This window comes from Phacochoerus africanus, chromosome 7 (genome assembly GCF_016906955.1).
Source record: "Phacochoerus africanus isolate WHEZ1 chromosome 7, ROS_Pafr_v1, whole genome shotgun sequence".
In the NCBI taxonomy this organism is placed as follows: domain Eukaryota; kingdom Metazoa; phylum Chordata; class Mammalia; order Artiodactyla; family Suidae; genus Phacochoerus; species Phacochoerus africanus.
The window spans coordinates 66,277,396-66,302,139 of record NC_062550.1 but is presented as its reverse complement, the minus strand read 5'-3'; the positions used below and the strand labels follow the sequence as shown (position 1 = coordinate 66,302,139).

The 24,744-nt window shown below is 48.4% G+C and overlaps 2 protein-coding genes across 4 annotated transcripts; both read left to right on the top strand.

Moving 5' to 3' along the window:
* The first annotated feature begins 374 nt into the window (after positions 1 to 374).
* Positions 375 to 1,532, top strand: LOC125130424 (acidic proline-rich protein PRP33-like). Its single transcript, XM_047785767.1, has 3 exons — positions 375 to 421; positions 777 to 1,296; positions 1,395 to 1,532. The coding sequence occupies exons 1-3, from the start codon at positions 375 to 377 to the stop codon at positions 1,530 to 1,532; spliced, it is 705 nt and encodes a 234-aa protein (XP_047641723.1).
* Positions 1,156 to 23,865, top strand: PHC1 (polyhomeotic homolog 1). Of its 3 annotated transcripts, XM_047787594.1 has the most exons (15): positions 1,156 to 1,296; positions 4,291 to 4,448; positions 5,885 to 5,995; positions 6,788 to 6,868; positions 7,829 to 7,978; positions 8,575 to 8,730; positions 15,444 to 15,939; positions 17,332 to 18,110; positions 18,633 to 18,780; positions 19,044 to 19,255; positions 19,850 to 19,964; positions 20,853 to 20,961; positions 21,162 to 21,312; positions 21,792 to 22,023; positions 23,088 to 23,865. In XM_047787594.1, exons 2-15 carry the CDS (start codon positions 4,335 to 4,337, stop codon positions 23,240 to 23,242), a joined length of 3,009 nt encoding a protein of 1,002 aa, XP_047643550.1. In that variant the 5' UTR covers positions 1,156 to 1,296; positions 4,291 to 4,334; the 3' UTR covers positions 23,243 to 23,865. The 3 variants fall into 3 exon arrangements, with proteins under 3 accessions (XP_047643550.1, XP_047643549.1, XP_047643551.1); XM_047787593.1 differs by lacking the exon at positions 1,156 to 1,296 and having other exon boundaries at positions 8,599 to 8,730; XM_047787595.1 differs by lacking the exons at positions 1,156 to 1,296; positions 8,575 to 8,730.
* Positions 23,866 to 24,744: the final 879 nt, after the last annotated feature.

Genomic DNA, 24,744 nt, shown 5'->3' with positions numbered 1-24,744 from the left:
CATCTGTAAAGGTTAATGAGGACAATAATCTTTGCTCGGTGCACTGATGTTAATCCACGCCTCCAAAATCTGGGCTGCACGTAGTAGGTGCTTTAGAGATAGTTGCTGAAAGTTCAAAGACCAAGAGGACGAAAAACTGATAAAAATGACAAAGACCAAGGCTTCATCAAATGTTCAGCATTCCCAAACACAGCCCCATTGTTCTACTCCATCCCCCTGCCTTCTCCCTTGTTTTTGCCGTTCAGACTCTCTCTTTTCCATACACATTTAAATCTAAGAACACACGCACACCAACCCCCTGACAAAACAGACTTAAATGTGTTATTCAAAGCAAGTTATATTAGGCTGCCGCTTTGAAAGGAACGTCAGCTCTAATGGGTTCACTGTTTCGGTACAGCTTTCCCGCCTTCTCCGAGTTAAGGTGAGGAATTAAACAATCAACGCGCTCTCTCCTTTTCCTCAATCTTTAAAAAAATTTCCCCCCTTTTCTCGGCTTTATTTCCTTTCCCCGTCTGTCGTCCCTCTAGGGTCATCGCTTGCCTTTCTCTTGCTCAGCCTGTTGGTCCCTTTGATCCTTTCTTTCTATCCCTTATTCCCAGAAGCTCCAGAAAATACCTTCTTTTTTCCCCTTTTTCACGTCACTTCCCTCCCTTCTCCCATCTCCCTCTCCTTCTCAGTGAGAGGTGAGTTCCCCACTAGAGGCCAGCACTTTTTCCGTTTCGTCCCTCCCACCGGCGAGCAGAACTCGGAGAGAAAGAGGGGAAAAAATAGGAGAAAGAGAGAGCGAGAGAAGGGGAAAAAAAACCCCGGGGCCTAGAGTACAGAGGCCCGGCAGCGGCGTCGTCATGGCAACGGGCGCCGGCAGGAAACGAGGGACGCGCGGGAGGGAGGGAGAGGGGAGGGCGCCGAGGGGAGGGGGAGGGACGGGGGAGGGGTCCGGCTGCCCCGGAAGCACCTCCCCACCAGCCCCCTCCTCCAGCCCGGCCCCGCAGCCCCCGGCCTGCAGCCCCCACCCTCTCGGCCCGGCAGGAAGTGACAGGCCCCGAGCGAGCCCCGGAGGCCTGGCGGAGCCGCGGCCGGCCCGCACCCGGAGCGGCGGGAGGGGCGGGGAGCCGCGGCCGCGCCGGGCACCTCCCACCCCGCCCTCGGCGCCCCCGCCCCTCCAGGAAGGGGAGGAGGCGAGGGGAGCCCGCCGCCGAGGCCGAGCGAGCCCCCTGCCCAGCCCGGCGCCCGGGGACCCCGGCACGTGAGGTGGACGCCCCCCGGGAGCGCCCGGGTGCAGAGCCCGGCGCGGAGGTAAGCGGGCGGCCGTGGGCGGGCAGGGGCAGGACCTCTGGGGGCTTGGCTGCGCGGGGATGTTTCTTCAGCCACCTCGGGCTTGTGGAACGCCCCAGGTACCTCCCCCAGTTTCTTTCCCTGCCTACCTCCAGCGCTCGCTCTGCGGTCCTTCGCTCCGCCTGTCCGAGTCCTCTCGCTATTCATTTCGCTGGGCTCCCTGCTGTCTGTCCGTCCGTCACCCTCCTCGCTTCTGACTGCTCGTTCTCATTCATTTTCTCTTCTCTGACTTTGGTTCTCCCATCCAAGCATGCTGTCTAGTTACCTCCCTGCGCTTTAGGGTCCGCTGGGTTCCTCAGCCTCCAGTTCCTTGACTTCTGTCTGTCCCCCTCCTGCCTGGCTCCCCGCTCTCAGTAAGCACATTGCTCTGCTCACTTGGGTCAGTTCACTCCTGGCCCCGCTCGGTCGGCCCCCTTCCCGCGGTGTGTTGGATGCCTCTTGGGAACCTCATTCTCATCAAGGTTCTAGATACAGCAGGGACCCCAGGGCGTCTGCTATCCCTGTTCTTCAGATTACTTCCCTTTCTTTGGCACAGTCTCCCCCGAACCAACCCTCTTCTCCCGCCCCCCTTCCCATGCCCCATCCTTCCTACAAGACAGTTTCATGCTTAGGGAAATTGATTTCCTCCAACTCGGCTCAGTGGGCCCTGTACCTCGTCCACTTCAGTAACCTCTTGGAGCTCTCTTCTAAAGATCTGTGCTCCTCCGCAACCCAACCACACCCACCCAAATACTGCCTTTTAGGATGGTCAGGGTTTAGTTATTCTGGGACCTCTATGGCTCAGCGCTCTTTGTCTTCCAAGTTTAATTCTGAAAATTTAAATTCGCTGTGCCTCCCACACTTTTTGTTATCTTCATTTTCTGTATTTAATTTTGCAGTCTCAACAGTGATCACTAATGAATAGATGGATGTGCCTGGGATCCAGGAATCCTGGTTTTGATGACAGTTTCCCCTGATTTTATTAAAGACTTGACGTTGATCCCCTTCCACCTTTTTTTCTATTTCACAGTCTGAAACAAACTGTTACAAAGACTTCTGTTTTGGGGGGAGACGAAGGATCATGCAGTTTATTAGCATTTTCCCCTATGAATGTGGGAATTAATGCCCCCCTCTAGCTAGTAGAGGGGTCTCATGACCCGAGTCCAGTGAACTAAGTCCAGTTATTGATACAACTATGCCGTGCTGCCTCTAATCCTTACCCACTTTTTTTCTTCACATGCTGATAATGAGGATTCATGGGTCTGTATCTGTTGAGTGCTTTGATATTTTGGTAAAAGATGTGGGGAGGAGTTCCCTGGTGGCTCAGAGGGTTAAGGATCTGGTGGTGTCACTGCTGTGGCTCTGGTTACTGCTGTGGCGCAGGTTTGATCCCTGGCCCTGGAACTTATGCATGCCGCGAGTGTGGCCAAAAAATAAAAGAGAAAAGATGTGGGGAGTAGAGAGACTAGAATTGAAGCCAGTATGATTTCTCCTATGTATTTCTTGGGTTATATATCCAAGTTTGCTATTCCTTTGCAACTGAAGAGATGGGTAGAGTTCTTGGGGGATAATGATGTTATCAGATGATTCTGGGAATAGAATCAAGGAGTCTCCCCAACTCTATTTCCAAGGCCAGTAGGTTTGATTTTATTTTCTTTGTTTATTTGTTTTGGATGCAATCATTAAAATAGATCCACCCTAATAAAACTGTCAACAGCTCTTAGGAGAAATTCTGGTTTGATGTTTACATCCCAAAACCAAATTGGGCTTTGCTCCCCTGATATTTACAGTGACTCCATGCCTCAGAAGTAAAGAAGAGTGTCTAGGTTTAACAAAAGTAGAAAAAAATTAAGAATGAACAAAAAAACCTTATGGTCATTTAATGCTGCTTTGAAGGCATAGTCTTACTCCTCATGTCCTGTTTCTTTGCTTGGTTCTTAACAGTGTTTTCATGTCTTTTTCCACATTTTAGTGGAGACCCCAGAGGGTAAATTCTGACTACTTTACTGGACTAAAAAGTTGAATCTTACTTTCTTGAAGATTTTCATTGCTGTCTTTAATATGTTTAATACCTGGAGGTCATTTATTAAAGTGACATGTTACATTTATTTGGGAAGATTTCTTTGCACACAGGGAAACTGAGGTATAAGAAGGGAAGGTGACACAGCCTGAGGTGTTACTAGCAGCTTCTAAGCGGGAACTAGGCAGCCCCTTCGGGCTATAAGTGCTGTAGGCTAGCTCGTCTACCTCCTGGGTTAATGACTTTCCATGATGCTTTTAACATATCTATGTCTTAAGGTCCTCCCAGTGTAAAATGAAGACAGTGGAACTCAAAAGTGAATAACACTGCCTCAATCACAGGTTTTTTTTGGTTTGCAGAAGAATGTCCTAGTGTAAAGACTTGTTACTTAACTAGGACAACTTTTTTTTTTTTTTTTTTTTTAACCTCGTTGAAGCCCTGTTTCCACAGTTGTAAAGTGGAGAGAATCCTATTTACCTTAAAGCACCCTGAGGGATGATGGAGGTGAAGAGCCTAGCCCAGCAGAGGAGGCACCTAGTGGCCTCTCAGTAAATGGGGACCATTGTTAAGACGATGCTGGTAATGATGTTGCAGATGCAGATAGGGAAGAGATAACAGGAAGTTTTAAATGGAAAGTTTTTAAACTAGTACGAAGTGTTTGGGGGATGTAAGGTGGCCTTACTATTTTGAAGAACCATTTTATACGGCCATTTTATATTTAATGACAGCCACATGGAAATATGTAAAGGTTGTTTCTTTTGAGACACTGCAATAGCTTCAAAAGGTGGTGTGGGGAAGATGTGGTTACAAGAGCGTACTGGAGATTTGGTAGTTACTCAGCCCAAGAAAGCATGGCTTATGGAAGAAGAGGAAGATTCTTATATAACTTGAATAATAACATGAAAGAGTAATTTGAGATCAGGTGTAAGTTTTAATCCTTTGTTGCTTCCATCCAGGTCTTGAGTCAGAGTTCCAGCCTTGGGGACCCTGGACCTCTATCATGGAGACTGAGAGCGAGCAGAACTCCAGCTCCACCAATGGGAGTTCCAGCTCTGGGGGCAGCTCTCGGCCCCAGATAGCTCAGATGTCACTGTATGAACGGCAGGCAGTGCAGGTGAGGCTTAGCCCTGGGGGCTGATCTGCCTGGGGTGGGCAAGGATGCAGGGAGATGATGGTCCTTAGTTCCTTAACTGGGGGAGATGGACTAGGTGACAAAGAAGATTTCTTCCACCACTGAGAATCTTAAGCGTTTACAACAGTTGGCGCAAGCAGGCAGAATGAGTTTCAGCCTTTTAAACTAAGGTTTTTTTTTTTTTTTTTATGTCATTCAGTTCATGTGGCTAGATTCTAACTAACCATTTCTCTTCATGGACTATAAGGTTTTTTTTTTTGTCTTTTGTCCTTTTAGGGCTGCGCCCGTGGCGTGTGGAGGTTCCCAGGCTAGGGGTTGAATCGGAGCTGTTGCTGCCAGCCTGTGCCAGAGCCACAGCAACGTGGGATCCGAGCCGTGTGTGCAACCTACACCACAGCTCATGGCAAGATTGTAAGATTTTTAATTTTTGGTTTTTCTTAAGAATCACCCTGAGTGGTGGAAGTTAAGAATTGTACTTGAAGTATTTTGGCTGCTAGAATAACTATGCACATCCTAAAAATAGTTCTAATTATTTTGAAAAAAGCATGGTTATATCCTACAATAAACACTAAAACTGAATTACCAGTATCATCTTTATAAACACCCATTACATTATATTGTAAATGTTTGAAAATGTCAGTTACTTGAAAATTTTCCCTGATACAATCTTTCATAAGTCAATATGTACTCTTTTTTTCATCATTTTCAACCCTTTAGGGTTCTGTAACCTTTATTATTATTTTTTTTTTGGCTTTTTGCCTTTTCTAGGGCCGCTCCTGCAGCATATGGAGGTTCCCAGGCTAGCGGTCTAATCGGAGCTGTAGCTGCTGGCCTAAGCCAGAGCCACAGCAACTCAGGATCCGAGCCGTGTCTGCAACCTACACCACAGCTCACGGCAATGCCGGATCCTTAATCTACCGAGCAAGGCCAGGGATCGAACCTGCAATCTCATGGTTCCTAGTTGGATTCGTTAACCACTGCGCCACGATGGGAACTCCCTCTGTAACCTTTATTATATCCCTAGAATATGGTCTTTTATTTTCTTCTCTTTACATTAATCAACATCCCAATATTTTTGAACCAGCCTAGTCCCAATTCTTTGTTTTATTGTATATTTCCAGATTCCATTTTGGGAAATGAGTTCGTATGTGAGTTATACTGCTTTACTTTTCAAGAATTGAGCATAGCAGAATTAATTGCTTCTCCACTTTCTGAGAACTGTGTGAACTTACTGGTTCTAATATAAAAATGGACAAATCAGATATCAATGATGTAGCCACATTTCCATCCCATTCTCATATTCCCATTTGTTTCTCTCCTTCCCATATGTCCCTTGCACGGGATCACAGTGATTTCCATAGAATAGGAGTTAGGACTGATTCATTCTCAGTGGATTGAGCCCCTCTTTTTCTTCCTAGGCTCTGCAAGCACTGCAGCGTCAGCCCAATGCGGCTCAGTATTTCCACCAGTTTATGCTCCAGCAGCAGCTCAGCAATGCCCAGCTGCATAGCCTGGCTGCCGTCCAGCAGGTGAGAGGTCAGCAGCCAGCTGGCCCAGAAGGGAGGGGACAGGCACCACAGATGGGTCAGGGCACGATGCATCCTCCACTGAGCCAGGCTGCAAACAGTTTCCTCTGCCTCTTGTTGGAGGATGAATGGACTGTAGCATCCGGGCTTGCAGTAAGAACCAGGAGAACTACTTTCTAGAGGTGGAATATCTTTGTGCTGGACCTGCATTGTCTGGTGTGATAAGCATGAGCCACCTGTAGCTATCGGGCACTTAAAATATGAGATATGCAAAAAGATTTTGGATTTCAGAGACTTAGTATGAAAGAAAAGTCTTGGTTGATTGTCTGTATTGGTTACATGTTAAAATGAGATATATCAGCTTAAATAAAATAAATTATGAAAGTTTACTTCTTGTTTCTTTTTACTTTGTAAAAGAAAAGTTCATCCTAGAAAATTATATATGTGGCTCATGTTATATTTTGTTGGACAGCTCTGGGCTGAACTTATCAGTGAGTCATGATGTGACCTGACCAAAGGTTCTTCCACCTAAAACAAAGTGGGAGGAGGAGAGCAGGTTGCCTGTTTGCCTGGGCGAGTTACATGGGAGTTACATGGGAGTTATTGGGGTTAGCAGATGTGGTAACATGAGGGCAATTGGGCTAGTGAGCAGACTTCTTCTTGCTCCATAGGAGAATTTCTCTGTTCTCACCTGAAATCCCTGTTATGTTTTGTGCCTGTGATTTGTTACTGGAAGATTGAGAGCCTTTTCCTTCATTGTCTCTGCTCTTTCTTGTCTTCTTTGCTGTCTAACAGGCTACAATTGCTGCCAGCCGACAGGCCAGCTCCCCAAACACCAGCACTGCACAGCAGCAGAGCACCACCACCCAGGCCTCCGTGAGTACCACTCCTCCCCTCTGAGAGGCTTTCCTCCTCGGGTCTTTGTCTCTGAGTGAAACTGCTTTGTGCAGCTGATCTGAGAATGTTGATTGAGCCGTCAATGGTATTTACTAATCCGATGTAGAGAATATTGGTAAAAGGGAAAGTCACCAGCTTGGATCTATATTGGAGTCTTAAGGAGGAAGAAAATCCTGGTTGGGGGGTGGGGTGGAGAGAGGAGATTATAAAGGACTAATCTCTGTACCCTTGAATACGAAGTAGAATCTTTTTTTTTTTTAAATTTTATGATTTTTGGAGTTTCCATCATGGCTCAGGGGAAACTAATCTGACTAGCATCCATGAGGATGCAGGTTTGATCCCTGGTCTTGCTCAGTGGGTTAAGGATCCGGTGTTGCCGTGAGCTGTGGTGTAGGTTGCAGACGTGGCTTGGATCTGGCGTTGCTGTGGCTGTGGCGTAGACCGGCAGCTACAGCTCTGATTGGACTCCTAGCCTGGAAACCTCCAAATGCCATGGGTGTGGCCCTAAAAAGCACCCCCCCCATTTTCTAAAAAATAATTTTAATTTTTTCTGTTATAGTTGATTTACACTGTTCTGTCAATTTCTGCTGTACAGCAAAGTGACCAAGTCATACATATATATATCCTTTTTCTCACATTATTCTCCATCATGTTCCATCCCAAGTGACTGGATATAGTTCCCTGTGCTATACAACAGGATAGAAGTAGAATCTTGACCCTTGTTCCTTTGCCTTCTCTACTGTTAGGGACAGGTTTCTGTACTGTGGTGATACCCTGCAGTAGCCAGGGCGACAGTTCTGGAGGGGAAGGTGTTTTTCCTCCTGACTCTGAAAGTGAGATATTGTGTTTGGGGCTGCGTCACTCTGAATTTGTCAGTCGTTTATATTTCTTTATACCTCTCCAGAATCCTTAGTCCAGGTTTCTTTCTGTACCTCACAGATCAATCTGGCCACGACGTCCGCCGCCCAGCTCATCAGCCGATCGCAGAGTGTGAGCTCTCCCAGTGCCACCACTTTGACCCAGTCTGTGCTCCTGGGGAACACCACCTCCCCACCCCTCAACCAGTCCCAGGCCCAGATGTATCTACGGGTAAGCCACAGCCTCAGCCACCATTGTCCCAGGGGCGTAATTGTTCTGGGACTCTTTGAGTGAAAGGTACTTTATTAACTCATGGTTACCCAGATGTGTTAAGACAAGCTGATCTGCTTCCTATGCCGACTTCCTCTAGAAGTGATGCTTACTATTCACAGGTAGCCTGCATATTATTGAGATCCTAAGTTAGAAGATGCTCACCTTAATATTTGAATAAATTTGCATCAGATGTAGTCTGATCTTTAAACTTGTGGCTCAAGTACACAAATTCCAAGTTTTATCTCTTAGCCTGTCTACTTACTGTATACAGACACTTGCTCCAAAGTCCTCATTGTCTCAACTTCTTCGATGTTTGACTCTTTGTTATCAATGTATAGTTTTACACACATTCTAGGTTTTCTTCTGGATGATTCATCGCACGTGGAGAATGAGGGTCTCCTGGGTTGGTGTGGAGAGGGGCAGGGCTTAGCTGTTTCGTATCTTCTGTTTATTTTGTCTTGTGGTCCTTCCCTTCCGTTTCTTCTGTCTTCCCTTCTTCTCTTCTTGTTCTCTTTCCTCTGCTCTTCCTCTTCCTCCTCTCCTCTCCTTGCCAGCCACAGCTGGGAAACCTGTTGCAGGTAAACCGGACCCTGGGCCGGAATGTGCCTCTAGCCTCCCAACTCATCCTGATGCCTAACGGGGCGGTGGCCGCAGTCCAGCAGGAGGCGCCATCTGCTCAGTCTCCTGGAGTTCACACAGATGCCGATCAGGTCAGTGGCAACCACTTGACCTGCGGATGGGCACTGGGGAGGGCGAAGGGAAAGGCCTTGGACCAGGGCCCACCCTTCCACGCCATTGCTGCTTTACCGCTTTTCAGAATTCTTATTTTTTTTTTTCCTCCTCAATTTCTGTAGACCTTGAACACCTTTCCCCTTTTTCGTTGTCTGAGTTAGGAAGAGAAGCAGACGTGATGGGAAACAGCTCTGGGGATCTGGGTAGCCTTATCCTTCGTACACAATGGATTTCCTTCCCCTTCTTTTAGCCCTCCATGGCTCAGCTTTATCCAGGAAGCCTTAATTCTCTCTCCTTCCATCTCTCCGGAAGATGAGGGGTGGTTGAGGGCATTGCAGTTGGACAGATATGAAGCCGGCCTGGCTGAGTTGCTGGCAGAACGCTTGCGTCCTTCTCTTTGGGTTACTGTGGCTCCAGCCTTCAACAGTCACCTCTGCTCACTGCGTTTCCAGTAGACTCTTCTTGTCAGTGCTTCCCGTGCCGGATCTCCACTCTGCATCTGTATTTTTTTTTTTTTTTGGTCTTTTTGCTATTTCTTGGGCCGCTACCGAGGCATATGGAGATTCCCAGGCTAGGGTTCCAATCCGAGGTGTAGCCACTGGCCTACGCCAGAGCCACAGCAACGCAGGATCTGAGCCGCGTCTGCAACCTACACCACAGCTCACGGCAACGCCAGATCGTTAACCCACTGAGCAAGGGCAGGGACTGAACCCGCAACCTCATGGTTCCTAGTCGGATTCGTTAACCACTGCGCCATGACGGGAACTCCTGCATCTGTATATTGAGCCTGAACGTTTTGGGTTCCTATGGATGGGATACAAACTGGGATCTTCTAGTACTTAATGCTTTCTTTTAGTTTTGTCAGCCAGCAAGCACGTATGGAGCTCTTTCTGTTGATGTGCTCAGATATAAACTAGAGACTGGGGGATAGAAATAGGAGTCATGTCTTCAAAGAGCTTAGGGTAGAAAGAAGTGCAAAATGAAAAACTGACCTTGAGTGACGCCTGAGTTTAGGGAAGAGTTGGCTGCATTTATTTTCACTGACTTTTGGGAACTCAAGCATATTCTTAAAGGATGGCTAGGATTTGTTTTGGAGTGAGAAGAACACTGGAGAGAGAACAGTGTGTGAGAGAACGTGAGGCCTGCCTCACGTTCGTGACTGTGAGTGAGGGATGAGTGGATAAAGTGGAGACAGCAGGCCTGTGGGAGAAACAGTTGTTGTTAGGGAGGAGTCTGAAAGCTATGTACCTTTGCAGGTAGGAGGGGGCACTCCTGGCTTGAGCAGCAGATTAATAGGGTCAGGAAACTACTTGAGAATCATTTAGGAACATGGGCCTGGAGAAGAAAGAGAAATGAGGGAACCTGCTTAGAAACTGTGGGGATTGTTGGGTTACTAGGTAAGGGCTTTGTTTTAGACCGTGATAATAGCAGTGGGATCAGAGGGTGAGGTGGAGCTTGCTTCCACAGCCAGTTCTTTCATTTATCTATCGACTTAACAGATATTTGTGTGTCGATGTGCAGAGGGACAGAGTAGCGGTTGAAAGTGTGAACCTCATGTCTGGGTTAGATGCCAACTCCATGGCTTACTGTGATCCTTGCAAATGGCCTCACATCCCTCTGCCCCAATTTTTTCATCTATTAAATAGCTGTTACAAAATACCTCCCTCAGGGTATGTTGTGAGCACCGAATGAGTTGATATTTATGAGCGTTTGAACAGTGTCTGGATATAATGAGTGTTTCAGGAGTTCAGCTCTCATGATGTATCAGCCCTTCCTTGGCCTTGAGTGTCCAAGAAAGTCATAGTCACTAGGCTGATGGAGATGACACATCACTGAAGCACCAGACATGGAACAAATAATCACCCGAATGGTTTAATAATTGCTTCATTAGAAAGCACAGGATGCATAGAAAGAGACCTAACTCAGCCTTGGGATGGGGTGGAAGTCAGGAAGGCCTCCCTGAGGAGGTGGCAGTTAAATGGGAGCCTGTAGGAGTTAGTCAGCGGAAGGCAGGGGAGGAGAGTGGTGAAGGCAGGGTACCCTCATGTCCACAGACCTGGGGGTGGGGGTGGGGGTGGAGGGAAGGGGCCTTGAAAGAAGACCTGAGTTCCTGCAGCCTGTCAAAGGGAGATGGAGAGGGTGCTGGAGAGGTGGGAGAAACTCACCTTGCAGGGCCTTGGGGATTGTTTAGGATTGGGGGCTTTCTGTGAAGAGCACTGGAAGGCAGGGAAGTGTCGTAGAGAGACTTGGGAGTTAAATTTTTTTTTTTTTTTTTTAATTTTAAGGACTATGTTGGATCCTCTATGGAAAGTTAGTGGAAATGGTGTGAGTATGAGTCGGGGAGAACAGTGTTGTAACAGTTTAGGGGAAAGATGGTGTTTGTATTAGGTGGTAGCAATGGAAAGAAATGAAGAGACTGGAGAAAAACTTTGATTATTGAAAGGGGCAGTCTGTCTCATTGGTTGGGCGCATGAAAGGAAGTGGAATCTGACAGCACTGAGGGGACTGGTAGTGCTGTTGATGCGGTGGAGGATTTGGGGGCAGTGACCTTAGGGTGAAGTCCACTTTTGGATGTGCTGACCTGGAAGTGAGCCCCCCACGAGAGGTGTTGGGTCCGCAGTTTGATAAACATGGTGCTCAGCCTGGTGGAGAGGTCTGAGCGGGAGAAGATCCATCAGGAGTAGACAGCATAGAGATGATGACGGAAGTCCTGTCTGGGAGATGGTGTGGATTGAGAAAAGCATTTTAGCTGGAGCCCCGAAGGTTAGGATGCAGCGATGCAGCGATTGTGAACACTTACTAAGAGTTTAGCTGGAGTGCCTGTTGTGGCTCAGTGGAACCGAACCCAACTAGTATCCATGAGGATATGGGTTCGATCCCTGGCCTTGCTCACTGGGTCGGAGATCTGGCGTTGCCGAGAGCTGCACTATAGGTGGCAGATGAGGTTCGGATCCTGCATTGTTGACACCGTGGCGTAGGCTGGCAGCTGTAGCTCTGATTTGACCCCTAGCCTGGGAACTTCTATTTGCCACAGGTTTGGCCCTAAAAAGAAAAAAAAAAAAAAAGAGTTTAGCGGTAACAGGAGAGGAGGGTGAAGCTGGCGTTGGGAATGGGGTTCAGGCGTGGTGGTGGGAGGGAGCCAGTAGAGGACAGCTTGAAGAGACAGCAAAGAACGGATAACGATATCTTCTTGGGGGTGGGGGATCCTCAGCAGAGATGTGGATCCTGCCCGTTGGTGAGAGGTGGGAGACGGGAGCGAGGGGTGCTGACGCAGGTGCAGGGCCAGGTTTGGGGGTGGGAGTGCTGAAGTATCGTCCGTCCGCATGTAATGGTTTTATTGGTCCCTGCAGGGGTGGGGGGTGAACAGTGAAGGGGGAAAGAGGAAGTGGTTCTGAGGTACAGGGAGAGAAGGGACGTTATAAATAGCCATCACGGAAAGGAAGCCGAGTAGAAAAAAACTATATAATTGCCAGATAAAGCTGAAGTGCCCCAGCATCCAGTCATGATGTTTCTTGTAAATCTCTCTCAAAAGCTGTTACCTTTTCTTCTTTATTACTGTTGTCTCTATTCGAGTCCTTTTTGTTTTTCACTGGTTTCCTAACTGGTCTCTTGACTTCAGCCTTATCTACTTCTAATTGTCTTCTAGATTCCTGTCAGAATAGGTTTTTTAATAGGATGATATATGTTGTTACTAACATTATTTTTATTATTTATTTATTTATTTATTTATTTTTTGTCTTTTGAGGGCCGCACCCGAGCCATCTGGAGGTTCCCAGGCTAGGGGTCCAATCAGAGCTGTTGCTGCCGGCCTACACCACGGCCACAGCAACACCAGATCCGAGCCGCGTCTGCAGCCTACACCACAGCTCACAGCAACACCAGGTTTTTAACCTGCTGAGCGAGGCCAGGGATGGAACCCGCAACCTCATGGTTCCTAGTCAGATTCGTTTCCACTGTGCCACGACGGGAACGCCACTAACATTATTTTTAATTGTACCTCTGCCGTATAGAATTTGATACATCATAGTCCTTGGCTCATGGCATCCTTTCATCAATGCAATGGTCCATTCATGATCCACTTTTTAAGTTTGTTTATTTATTTTGGGCTTTTTAGGGCCGTACTTGTGGCATATGGAGGTTCCCAGGCTAGGAGTCGAATCGGAGCTGTAGCTGCTGGCCTACGCCACAGCCACAGCAACTCCAGATCCAAGCTATGTCTGCGACCTACACCACAGCTCACGGCAACACCAGATTCTTAACCCGCTGAGCCAGACCAGGGATTGAACCTGCATCCTCATCACTTTTTAAGTTTATTTACTGAGTTAAGTTTTAGTCATGTAATAAGCCACTCCCAGTTCTTTCCACTGCTGGCCCCTACCTGTGGTAGGAATCATTCTGATTCCTAGGTCCAACCTTCCCTGTGTCCCTTCTTACATAGTTTTATTTATTGCCTTTATGGATATTTCTAAAATGTAGAAATACATTTTTCTGCATTTTTTTTTTTTCGGCCACCCCGTGGCATATGGAGTTCCTGGGTCAGAGATCAGATCTTAGTCACAGTTGTGACCTATATTATAGCTGTGGCAATGCTGATCCTTCAACCCACTGTGCTGGGCCGGGGATCGCACCTGCCTCCTGGTGCTTCAGAGACACTGCCAATCCTGTTGCACCAAAGCAGGAACTCATAAAATGTACATTTTGTTATGGAATATTTAAATTATATACAAAAATACAAAAAAAAATTATGAATCTCTATGTACTTAACCATTCAGCTTCAACATTTATCAACATGTGACCAAGCCTCAGGCCCCATCCCTTTACTTGTGGGTTATTTAGAAGCAAATTCTAAATAACATATCATTTATACACACACACATACACACATACATGCAGGTATATATATATAGAAAATTTATATTTAAATTTATAGAGTACTTGTATAGTATGTAATCTTTTTGAGAGTGCTTTCTTTCTTCCTCACTTTCTCTCTTTCTCTTTTTTGTCTTTTTAGGGCCACACCCTCTGCATATGGAGGTTCCCAGGCTAGAGGTCCAGTCGGAGCTGTAGATGCTGGCCTACGCCACAGCCACAGCCACGCCAGATCCGAGCTGCATCTGCAGTGTGCACCACAGTTCACGGCAATGCCGGATCCTTAACCCAAGGAGCAAAGCCAGGGATCGAACCATGCATCCTTATGAATACTGGTCAGATTCGTTTCTGCTAAGTCACGAGGGGAGCTCTGAGAGTGCTTTCTTAATAGCTGATTGTCAGAATCCATCTGTATTGTTGCATGTCACTGTACTCGATTAATTTGATTTCTGTTTAATATTCTGTTGTGTGAATATACTACAGTTCACTCATCTTCTCTTCTGATAGTGGCCTTTTGGGTTGTTTCCAGCTTTTGTTAACTGTGAATAGTGCTGCCGGGACTCTTCGTACACATACCTCCCATGGCAGACAGAGGGCGTTTCTCTTGTGGGATTCCCGGGTTAGAGCGGGTGTGAACGTTCAGCTTTAGGATATGATGCCCAACAGTTTTCCAGAGTGGTCGTACTGATTTACACTTGGGTCAGCAGTGTTGAGGATTTGATCATGCTGATCTTAATGAGGGTCCTTCAGTGGCTTCTTGTAATCTGTTAAGTGTTCACGTTCCTTCTCTCCATCCCTGTTTTGGAGCGTTCACTGTGTGTCAGGCACTGGGCTAGGTGCTAGGAATGTAACCACCAAGATGTTGGAGAAACTTGGTTTCCGACTGAAGTTCAGACTCTTCCTTAGTTTATCACACCAGGCCCTTGAAGATCTGGCCTCTTTCTGCCTCCGTGGCTTCAGCCTACCTTCCTGGCTTCATTTCTTACCACTCCCTCTAAATCACCCCAGGCGTGATGAAATATTTATAATTTCCGAAAAGGCTGTGCTCTTTCTTGGCTGGAAGGTCTTGCTGCGTTGGTATCTAAGTCTTCGAAGCCCTGCCTTCATGATGACCTGTTGGTTCTCGGCTCAGACGTCACCTCTGCTGGGCCGTCTTCCCTACTCTTTCTGGTCTGAGTTCATCTTCCTCCTGTGTGCCCCCACGGCACTGTGTGCATTTCTGCGTGGTGTGATTTGGTTGTTGGTGTTCTTGTCTTCTGCATTTTCTGGAGTAGAAAGTATTCATTAAGAGCCGGGGCTTGTGTCTTTCATCTCTGCATTTCCCGTATCCAGGGTGATACCTGGGACATGTAGGTATTTGGCAGATGTTGAATGAAGGAATGGAGAGGAAAGGGAAAATCGAGACATTTTGAAGGAATAACATGACCAATTTTTTTTTTTTAATGTTGCTCTACTTCCTTTTGTTAATGCTTTTCTCTGCATGCTTTTACATAGTTGCATTGTATGTTCAGTTTTATGCCCTGCTTTTGAATATAATTAGGTGGCTTTTTATTTTCTAATGACACAAGTAACATATCTTAAAATGACCAAACTTATGATAGATTTGATAGTCAATGAAGGAGACTGAAAAATCAAATATGACCCCAGTGTCCCTCTCTGGGAAGGTCTTCACTGTTTGTGGTCATGAAGGTGAGTGTGTGGCTTGAGGTAGGATATAGAATATCCAGCTGTCGTCACTGCTTCTGAGTCAGTCACAGATGTCTTTGACCTAGTGTCCCCTGTTCCCCCTTTCTCAGTCTGTCTTCCTCTTCTTATCTTGCAGGTGCAGAACTTGGCAGTCAGGAACCAACAGGCCTCAGCCCAAGGACCCCAAATGCAAGGCTCTGCTCAGAAGGCTGTCCCTCCTGGAGCCTCTCCTGTCTCTAGCCTCTCCCAGGCCTCCAGTCAGGCCCTCGCTGTGGCTCAGGCTTCCTCTGGGGCCTCAGGCCAGTCCCTCAACCTTAGTCAAGCTGGTGGAGGCAGTGGGAATAGCCTCCCAGGGTCCATGGGTCCAGGTGGAGGTGGCCAGGCCGCTGGGGGCTTGGGTCAGCTGCCTTCCTCAGGAATGGGTGGTGGCGGGAGCTGTTCCAGGAAGGGCACAGGAGTGGTGCAGCCCTTGCCTGCAGCCCAGACAGTGACTGTGAGTCAGGGCAGCCAGACAGAAGCAGAAAGTGCAGCGGCCAAGAAGGCAGAAGCAGATGGGACTGGTCAGCAGAACGTGGGCATGAACCTGACCCGAACAGCCACGCCTGCTCCCAGCCAGACCCTGATTAGCTCAGGTAAGCTGTCACCTCTCGTTCTGTCGTTCTTCTCTCAGAACTTGTTTGCAATCTTCAGAGTACATGTCTTTGCCTTTTTTCCTCCTGGAGTGGGGGAAGAAAGAGAACCACATCAGCTTTGATCCTATTAGTCCAGGGAGACAGGAGGACAGGTTACAAGGATGAATCTTGTCTGTTTCCACCAGGCAGCAGTCAGTGTGCAAGTTGCCTGGTCTGCCCTTTCTTAGATACTGAGTTCTTCAGTGGACTGACTCAACCCATTCATTCCCTCAGTTCTTTTTAAGTTGCCTCCTATATTCTAGGAGGCGCTAGGGATACGTCTTTGAGAAACAGACTCCCTCTGGAGTCTTAACAATTTAGCATAAGGGATGAATCCCCTCACTCTGTTTAATGCTGGGTAGTTGGCTCAGTGTAGAGCAGAGACCGAGTGTCTTCGTGCACTTCGGACCAGCAGATGGAGCCACAGTGTGATATGGTCAACTGCTGATCACCTGTGTTGATGATAAGGATAAAAAAGAATAAGTAAGAATAATAATAACCCAGATTAGTACTTGGCTTTCAGGCTGTGCATAGAGTTAGATGTGTGGACTTTGCTGGATAGTGTGTGTATTTTTGCCTTCCTCGTGTCTCGTACTTTAGTTGTTGTTACATTTGAATAATGTTCTCACAGAGTGTGAGAGTTAATTATCAGTTGTGTTACTGTTACCTAGTATTTACACCCTGAAGCACGTCTCTTAGGAAAGTGCTTTCATATCGTATACATTTTCTGAACACCCTGGAGGAGTCAGAAGCAGGGAGATCATAGCTCTGGTTTATAGTGCAGGAAACTGAGTGAAGTCTGAGCCCCCAGCTGCTGACTCTTGGGACTTCCCGTAGGTGGAGACCTAAAAAGTGATGAGTCCTGGAGACCGAGACATTTGTGGGAAGATGTTGGTATCTTTCCCTCTATAGACCTTTCTTCTTTCCGTGACTGTTACGTGTTTCTCAAGTGTCAGGCCCTGGGCTGGGTTCTAGGGATGTAAAAATGGACAAATGTGGTCTTAGCACTTGAGCTGAGTCTATTCATGGAGAGGATTGGCCCACCATTGTCTGCAAAGTCACAGGGTTAAAGTAAAGCAAAGCAAATAAAAGTTAGCTAATGCCCGAGTTCCTGAGGACTGTGAAATGCTTGACAAGGGCCGTCTCTCCCTGAAATCTTTGAAGTAGACGGTCTGCCTCCGAGGAGAGAATGTGAAGCGGGTGATCGCCCAGCTCCTTCCAGGGTCGCTTTCTATTCACTGATGAGTCCGAAACTGGGAAAGATGCTTTTCCTTCTCGTTGATGATGATAATAATGACTTCCTGCTCCTCTTCCTCCTCTCTGTTCCCTCTTGGGCGCGGTGCATTCCTGTAGCCACCTACACCCAGATCCAGCCCCATTCCCTGATCCAGCAGCAGCAGCAGATCCACCTGCAGCAGAAGCAGGTGGTGATCCAGCAGCAGATCGCCATCCACCACCAGCAGCAGTTCCAGCACCGCCAGTCGCAGCTGCTGCACACCGCCACGCACCTCCAGCTGGCCCAGCAGCAGCAGCAGCAGCAGCAGCAGCAGCAGCAGCAGCAGGCCACAACGCTCACTGCCCCCCCACCTCCGCAGGCCCCCCCTACGCAGCAGGTCCCACCTTCCCAGTCCCAGCAGCAAGCCCAGACCCTGGTTGTCCAGCCCATGCTTCAGTCCTCACCCTTGTCCCTCCCGCCCGACCCAACCCCCAAGCCACCCATCCCCATCCAGTCCAAACCGCCCATGGCCCCCATCAAGCCTCCTCAGCTAGGGGCCGCCAAGATGTCAGCCCCCCAGCCCCCCCCACCCCACATCCCCGTGCAAGTCGTGGGCACCCGACAGCCAGGGGCCACCCAGGCCCAGGCTCTGGGGTTGGCACAGCTGGCAGCTGCCGTCCCTACCTCCCGGGGGGTGCCAGGCACAGTGCAGCCTGGCCAGGCCCACCTGGCCTCCTCGCCACCTTCATCCCAGGCGCCCGGGGCGCTTCAGGAGTGCCCTCCTACACTGGCCTCTGGGATGACCCTTGCTCCTGTCCAGGGGACAGCACATGTGGTGAAGGGTGGGGCTACCACCTCCTCACCTGTTGTAGCCCAGGTCCCTGCCGCCTTCTACATGCAGTCTGTGCACCTGCCGGTGAGTGATGTCCGAAGGTTTTGAGGGCACTGTGCCCCTTGAGTGGACCTGGGACTGAGGGGAAATAGAGCTTAATCTAGGAGGGGAATGAAGAATGAAGATTAAAAGACTGGTCTTTATCTGCTGCTTTTGTTAGAGGCAGATAGTAATGTATATGATATCTGAATTCATACTCCTAAATTTGCTACTGAAAGTCTGTGTTTTGGATCTGTACTAAGGTAGATCAGGACACCCCTTAGCCCCCAAAATCGATCTGTGAAGAACAGCAGTTCTTGGTTGGGCCATGAGGAACCCAGGGTCTCCGGGTCTAGGTCAGGACTAAATAATGCTGTCTTGTCTTTTGTCCTGCTGTAGAAGTTACACCTTTTGGGAATGACCAGAAATTTTACTGTGCCACGGGACGTACACACAGTGGGGAATCTGGAACTAGGAACGTTTTCTCTGACTGGGTGGGAGCCCTTGTTTTTCGTTATTTATCCTTCACACTTGAATCTTGATTCCTTGCCTGATCTTCACTTACAGGGCAAACCACAGACATTGGCTCTGAAACGCAAGGCCGAGTCTGAGGAGGAGAGAGACGACGTCGCCCCGTTGAGCTCAGTGCTTCCTGCGAAGACATCCCCCGCCGTCGAGAGCCCGGAGGCCTTGGAGGAGAAGGGCGGCCTCGGGGGTGAGTGCCTGCCTCCGGCAGTGCTGCTGGAGCGCACAGCACGGCAGTTAGAGGGACGTTCCGAGTGAGCTCCGGGATAAATCTGACTTAGCAGAACGTGAGACTGCACTCGGTGGACAAGCGAGCAGATGCCGACCCAGGGCCCCCGAGGGGAATGATGATCCCAGGGACGCATGTGTTGCCGGGGAAGGTCAGGCGGGCTTGGCTCAGAGATGGAGCCGTTAGGTCAGCCCCTCTCTGTTTCCTCTGTGTTCCTTTTCCAGAGAAAGCTGAACCAGTGCCCGGCGTGAATGCGAATGCCCCGAGCAGTGATGTGGTAGCCTTGGCCCCGGCCCCGGCAGCACCACCCCCTACGCTGGCCATGGTGTCCAGACAGATGGGGGACTCAAAACCCCCGCAGGCCATTGTGAAGCCCCAGATTCTCACCCACATCATTGAAGGCTTTGTTATCCAGGAAGGAGCAGAACCTTTCCCGGTGAGGGCAGGGCCAGAAGGTGGGGGGCTTCCAAGGGGGGCCTTGGTCTGATGGTTGTCTTTTCAAACTCCACAAAATCGAAAGGCTCGGAACGGTGTAATTAGTAGCGCATCGGCCGGCAGCTGCAACGGAACGGACTGGTTCAATTCTCTTGTTTGTATGGTTAGTTGTAAAGAAGGAAGGGCAGAGAAAACGAAGAATGTGGAGACTAGAAAATGAAAATGTTGGGAAGAGAAGACGAAAAGGAAGAATATGACCTTAAAGCTGTCATGTTTAGACAAATTAGGTTGTTTTATGACAGTTGTGGTGGAGGAGTTGCGGAACCAGGACTTGCAACACAGGTGTCCTGACTCCTAGTGTGTTCCCTGCAGCTTAGGAAGGAAAAGGACAAAATATGGGGCCCGGGTAGGAACCTGTTCTCCAGTGGCTTATTTTTAGACACTTGATTGATTGCCTTATTGGGAATGGGTCTCTCTGAATCAGAGCTGGCCATTAACTTAGAGATTCAGGCAAAGACCTGGTGGTGAAATGCTGGGGAAAGCTATAGGGAAGCAGAAAGGAGGAATCGGGCTAACTTAACTTTTTTTGGGACAGGTGGGTTGTTCTCAGTTTCTGAAAGAGTCTGAGAAGCCACTGCCGACTGGCCTTGCGACAGGGCTGAACGAGAATCAGTCAGGTGGCCCCTTGGGTGGGGACAGCCCATCTGCTGGTAAGTATTTCCTTAGAGACCCATCTGGGAAAGGAGGCTGATGGAAATGTGTCTGAGGACTGAAAGTAAAACAGGAATTATCTCTATTTATGTTTTGGTCTTTTTAGGGCTGCACCCGTGGCATATGGAAGCTCTCAGGCTAAGGGTAGAATTGGAGCTGCAGCTGCTGGCCTACACCACAGCCACAGCAGCTCAGATCTGAGCCATGTCTTTGACCCATACCACAGCTCGCAGCAACGCCGGATCCTTAACCCACTGAGCAAGGCCAGGGATTGAACCCGCATCCTCATGGATACTAGAAGGGTTCGTTACTGCTGAACCACAAGGGAACCTCCAGAAATTCTCTCTTTAAAGTGGGAATTATGTGAAGTCCATTCTCACACAGAAACCACATCACATAACGGAATATGTAGAATCCCACAAAAGTTGTTCCATAGGATTAGGGGAATTTTAACAAATTAGTCTGTTGAATTATTTACTGTAAGGACATATTTTTTTAGAAGATGACCTGCAATAGGCTATTTCTTACTTTCCAGTTCTCCTTATTCTAGATTGTGTAAGGAGTCTTGTTTACATTTTCCCCCTGCTTTTGGGAACTTCTGTGGGGGAGAGAGCTTATATCGTTCCAGGCATTAGTAATTAGTTCCTCTCCTGTTCAGAAATGCAGTCTTGCCTGAAATCTGAGATCATGAATTAGGATAAAATTAGTCACCTAAGATGGGCATCGTCTGACTTAAGGTTAGGAAGATGTTCTAGAGGGTCTTGGCTTGGGTCTTTATGGTTTTGGATTTTGAACTTTGTTCTAGGGGTTCTCAAGGTTGTGTAGGCTTTGGGGGCAAAACTTGAGTAATTAGTCTGGCTCTGTGCCTGATGATGCCTGGTTTTCAGAGCTGGATAAGAAGGCCAACCTCCTGAGGTGCGAGTACTGTGGCAAGTACGCCCCTGCAGAGCAGTTTCGTGGCTCCAAGAGATTCTGCTCTATGACCTGCGCGAAGAGGTACTATAGGCACCCCGCCTCGCCGTCCCCCATCTGACATCACGCCCCTGCCCTAGGATCGTCTCCAGGCTGACCGTGTCTCCTTTGCTTTCATTCTCCTCCCCACATCAGCCCTTAAACTAACAAGTCACATGTAGCGCAGGGTAGCAAGGCGGTCTTTTGTAGACGCACCTGTGCCCTCTACACGCCCTGACCCACAGGTATAATGTGAGCTGCAGCCACCAGTTCCGGCTGAAGAGGAAAAAAATGAAAGAGTTCCAAGAAGCCAACTATGCTCGTGTTCGCCGGCGCGGACCCCGCCGCAGCTCCTCTGACATCGCCCGGGCCAAGATCCAGGGCAAGCGCCACCGGGTGAGCCGAGGGTGCAGCGCCAAGCTGCTTTACAAATGGGCCTTCTTCCTGCTCTTCCCCCACAGGACAGTTACTCTGTCCAGGTAAAAAGGGCATGCGATCAGCTCTCTGGTGTCCTTTTGGTAGCATTGCTCCAAATTCCAAGAGGACCCGGCCTCTCTTGTCTACCCCCCCCCCCCCCCCCCCCCCCGATTACTGGCTCACGTGCCCACTAACCCGTACGTGGCTTGAGTGGGGAAACCTAGACGGTTGTTGGGAGAAGGGGAGAAGCGAGAGCAGGCCACACATCATACCGGAAGGGCACGGGGGAGCAGAGCAGTGACTTGGGGCCTTTGCACGTGAAGGGCAGATTGTTTCAGCTCGTGCTGAGGTTCATTTTCCCTCCATGCTCAGTGTCACCCCCAGCCAGGGTGGTTGAGGAGAGGAGCGGGAGACCTCTGCCACTCGTGACCTCACTGTTCTGCGTTTTTATGCTGCAGGGTCAGGAGGACTCTAGCCGGGGCTCAGATAACTCCAGTTACGATGAAGCACTCTCTCCAACATCTCCTGGGCCTTTGTCTGTGAGAGCAGGGCACGGAGAACGTGACCTGGGGAACCCCAATACAGCCCCGCCCATACCGGAATTACACGGCATCAACCCTGTGTTCCTGTCCAGCAACCCCAGCCGCTGGAGCGTAGAGGAGGTGTACGAGTTTATTGCTTCTCTACAAGGTATCGTGGGCCTGTCCGACAGAACCCAGGTCACTCTCCGAGCTTCATTTCCCCGCAGTTTTCTTTGGGTCCTCCCCCAGGGACCTTCGTAACAGGCTTAAGCAGGGAATAACAAAGGCTCTGCTCTTGTGTTTGTTCAAGTCACTTGCCCAGCAGCTTGGTTTCCCAGTTTTACTTGGTTGACTGTCCTCTGCTGTGTCAGCAGTTTTGCCACATTTGATTTTAATTTCTTACCACTGATTTTTATCTATTTATTTACTAATTTTGGGTCATTTTGTATTTTTAGGGTCACACTGCAGCATATGGAGGTTCCCAGGCTAGGGGTGCATTTGGAGCTGTAGCTGCCAGCCTATGCCCCAACGACAACCACAGCAACTCAGGATCCAAGCCACATCTGTGACTGACACCAGAGCTCATGGCAACACTGGGTCCTTCACCCACTGAGCAAGGCCAGGGATTGAACTCACGTCCTCATGGATACTAGTCGGGTTTGTTAACCACTGAGCCACGATGGGAACCCTTTACCACTGACTTTTAAATAAAGCATGCTTTTTTTTTAACGTGTGGTTAATTGCGATACCCACCACAGCTAACTAAGACTTTTTTCAGTGGAGAAGGGGATTAGGAAATAACGGCCCTGTGTTCTTTCGGTGAGATTATTTACAGGCTATTCTTGAAAAGCGGATTGGTTTTATTCTTCTTGCTATTTTCTCTGTATTTTGGGCCTTTAAAAATGTCATGAAGGCTCTTTAATTTTCTTGCCAGTGTCAAAGAAAACATATATTTTGCTCCCTCCCTTCTCAGATGATGTAAATGAAGTTATCTGATTGAACACCTTAAGTTTCCAGGCTAGGGACTGAACCGATGCCACAGCAGTGACAACACTGGTCCTTAACCTGCTGAGCCACCAGGGAGCTCTAGCTTGGCCCTTTGTTTTTATAAATAGCCTGTTGCTCTCTGATTTCATTTGCTTCCAAAGCTTGCCATCTCAGGCCACTGTGTTACTGAATTTACTTTGTGCTACCATGTAGTTTCTCATATATATTCCCATCATTTCCTTCTAGGCTGTCAAGAGATTGCAGAGGAATTTCGTTCCCAGGAGATTGATGGACAGGCCCTTTTATTACTTAAAGAGGAACATCTTATGAGTGCCATGAACATCAAGCTAGGCCCTGCCCTCAAGATCTGCGCCAAGATAAATGTCCTCAAGGAGACCTAAGGTGGCCCTCTTGGCACAAACCAGCCTAAGGCAGACACTCCCCACTGTCCAGGTTATAACCTGGGGCCAGCAGAGACTTCACGGGAAGACAGAGCTGTTCCAATTCCATCTTCTGTAGAGGGGATTACTGAGACAGGGAAGAGAAGTGCAAGAATTGGTTGCTGGTGCTATGTGGAGGCAGCTTTGCCATTTCTCTGGGTTCGACTTTATTTTTTAAATCTTTATGACTCTCACCTACCCTAATCCAGTCTTTATAAAAGAGGCGGTCTAGAGAGCATGGACTGCTCAGCCTTATCCCAGAGCGGAGTGTCTAGCCAGGGTCTTAGCTCTCCAGGAGGAGCGATGTACAGTGTGGTTAAGGCGAGGAGGTGGGTGGAATGTAGGCGTGCCTCAGCAGCAGGGGAGGGAGGGTTTTCTAGCTTGTGTGACACAAGTAGCAAAATCTGGTACTCTCCCGGCCCCCTGGATTGTCCGACTGTAGCTGTGGCCCAGAGTGGTGTCGTCACTCCTGTAGTATTGAACATTTTCTCCTGCGTCCGTGGCAGGGCCACCAGCCCGCCAGTGTAGAGTCTGGGTTGGCAGCATTCTGATTCGCTGCAGGGACTAAAAGTGTTTGGCACACATGTGGCTGTTGTCATTCTTTCTGCACCCCCTGTTCCTGTCCAGTTTATCTACCCTCCCTTCCTTTCCCCGTCCCAACTCTGCTCTGTCCTATAGCTTTATAAAGCAGGGGAGCATGGCACTGAGGTCAGGAGCAGAAGTACACCTGCCTTAGGAGCCATTCCTTATACAACAAAAATATTAAATATTTTTTTTCCTCCTCAGTAAAAGGATGGAAATTGGTCTCAGTGTCTCTTACTCCATCATTCCAGGGTATTTACCATCTTTCACACAAATGACTAGACCAGCTTTTTTTTTTTTTTTTTAAATCTTTTATGTATTTTTGTACAAAAAAGTGTATTTTTTTCCTGCATTTTTAAAACATGCAGGTATGGGGAGGGATGCAAACAAATAATAACAACAAAAAAAAGCTTTCATAACATTATTTTCCCTGTTTAAAAAGAAAAAAAAATCCAATATTATTTAAAAGTTCAAAGATGAAATAATTTCATGTTCTTCTCTAAAGGCTAAAAAAGGCCCCTGCCTATTGATTCTATCCTCTTGTGTCCAGTGGAGCCACAGTACTCTCCAGTGGCCCAGGCCCACCGTTCCAGAAAGATCAGGCCAGGTTTCTGGGTACATGGCCTAAAGAGAAAGGTGGAAGCATCAGAGGATTAAGAACCTCCCCCCACAGAAACGTGGGCAAGACGACACTTCCCTGAGCCGAAAGGAGGGACAGGTGCGGTGGCATCCTGCACCCAGAGCAGAAGATGGCAGAGCCCTAGATGTCCCACTTCTGCTTCCATTCCCTTTCCAGAAGATTTTGGGGGGTTGGAAGTCAAAATGGCATGCCTGTGAAAGAAAGTGCAACATGTTTACTGGTAAAGGGAAACATCTTAGGA

Excerpts from the sequence above, each read along its gene's own strand:
- PHC1 (XM_047787594.1), top strand. The coding sequence starts at position 4,335 with ATGGAGACTGAGAGCGAGCAGAACTCCAGCTCCACCAATGGGAGTTCC. Across the intron at positions 15,940-17,331 it reads CCAGACCCTGATTAGCTCAG|CCACCTACACCCAGATCCAG; the intron begins GTAAGCTGTCAC and ends GCATTCCTGTAG. Across the intron at positions 22,024-23,087 it reads GTTTATTGCTTCTCTACAAG|GCTGTCAAGAGATTGCAGAG; the intron begins GTATCGTGGGCC and ends ATTTCCTTCTAG.
- LOC125130424 (XM_047785767.1), top strand. The coding sequence starts at position 375 with ATGGGTTCACTGTTTCGGTACAGCTTTCCCGCCTTCTCCGAGTTAAG. Across the intron at positions 422-776 it reads CCCGCCTTCTCCGAGTTAAG|AGAGAGAGCGAGAGAAGGGG; the intron begins GTGAGGAATTAA and ends AAAATAGGAGAA. Across the intron at positions 1,297-1,394 it reads GTGCAGAGCCCGGCGCGGAG|GTACCTCCCCCAGTTTCTTT; the intron begins GTAAGCGGGCGG and ends GGAACGCCCCAG.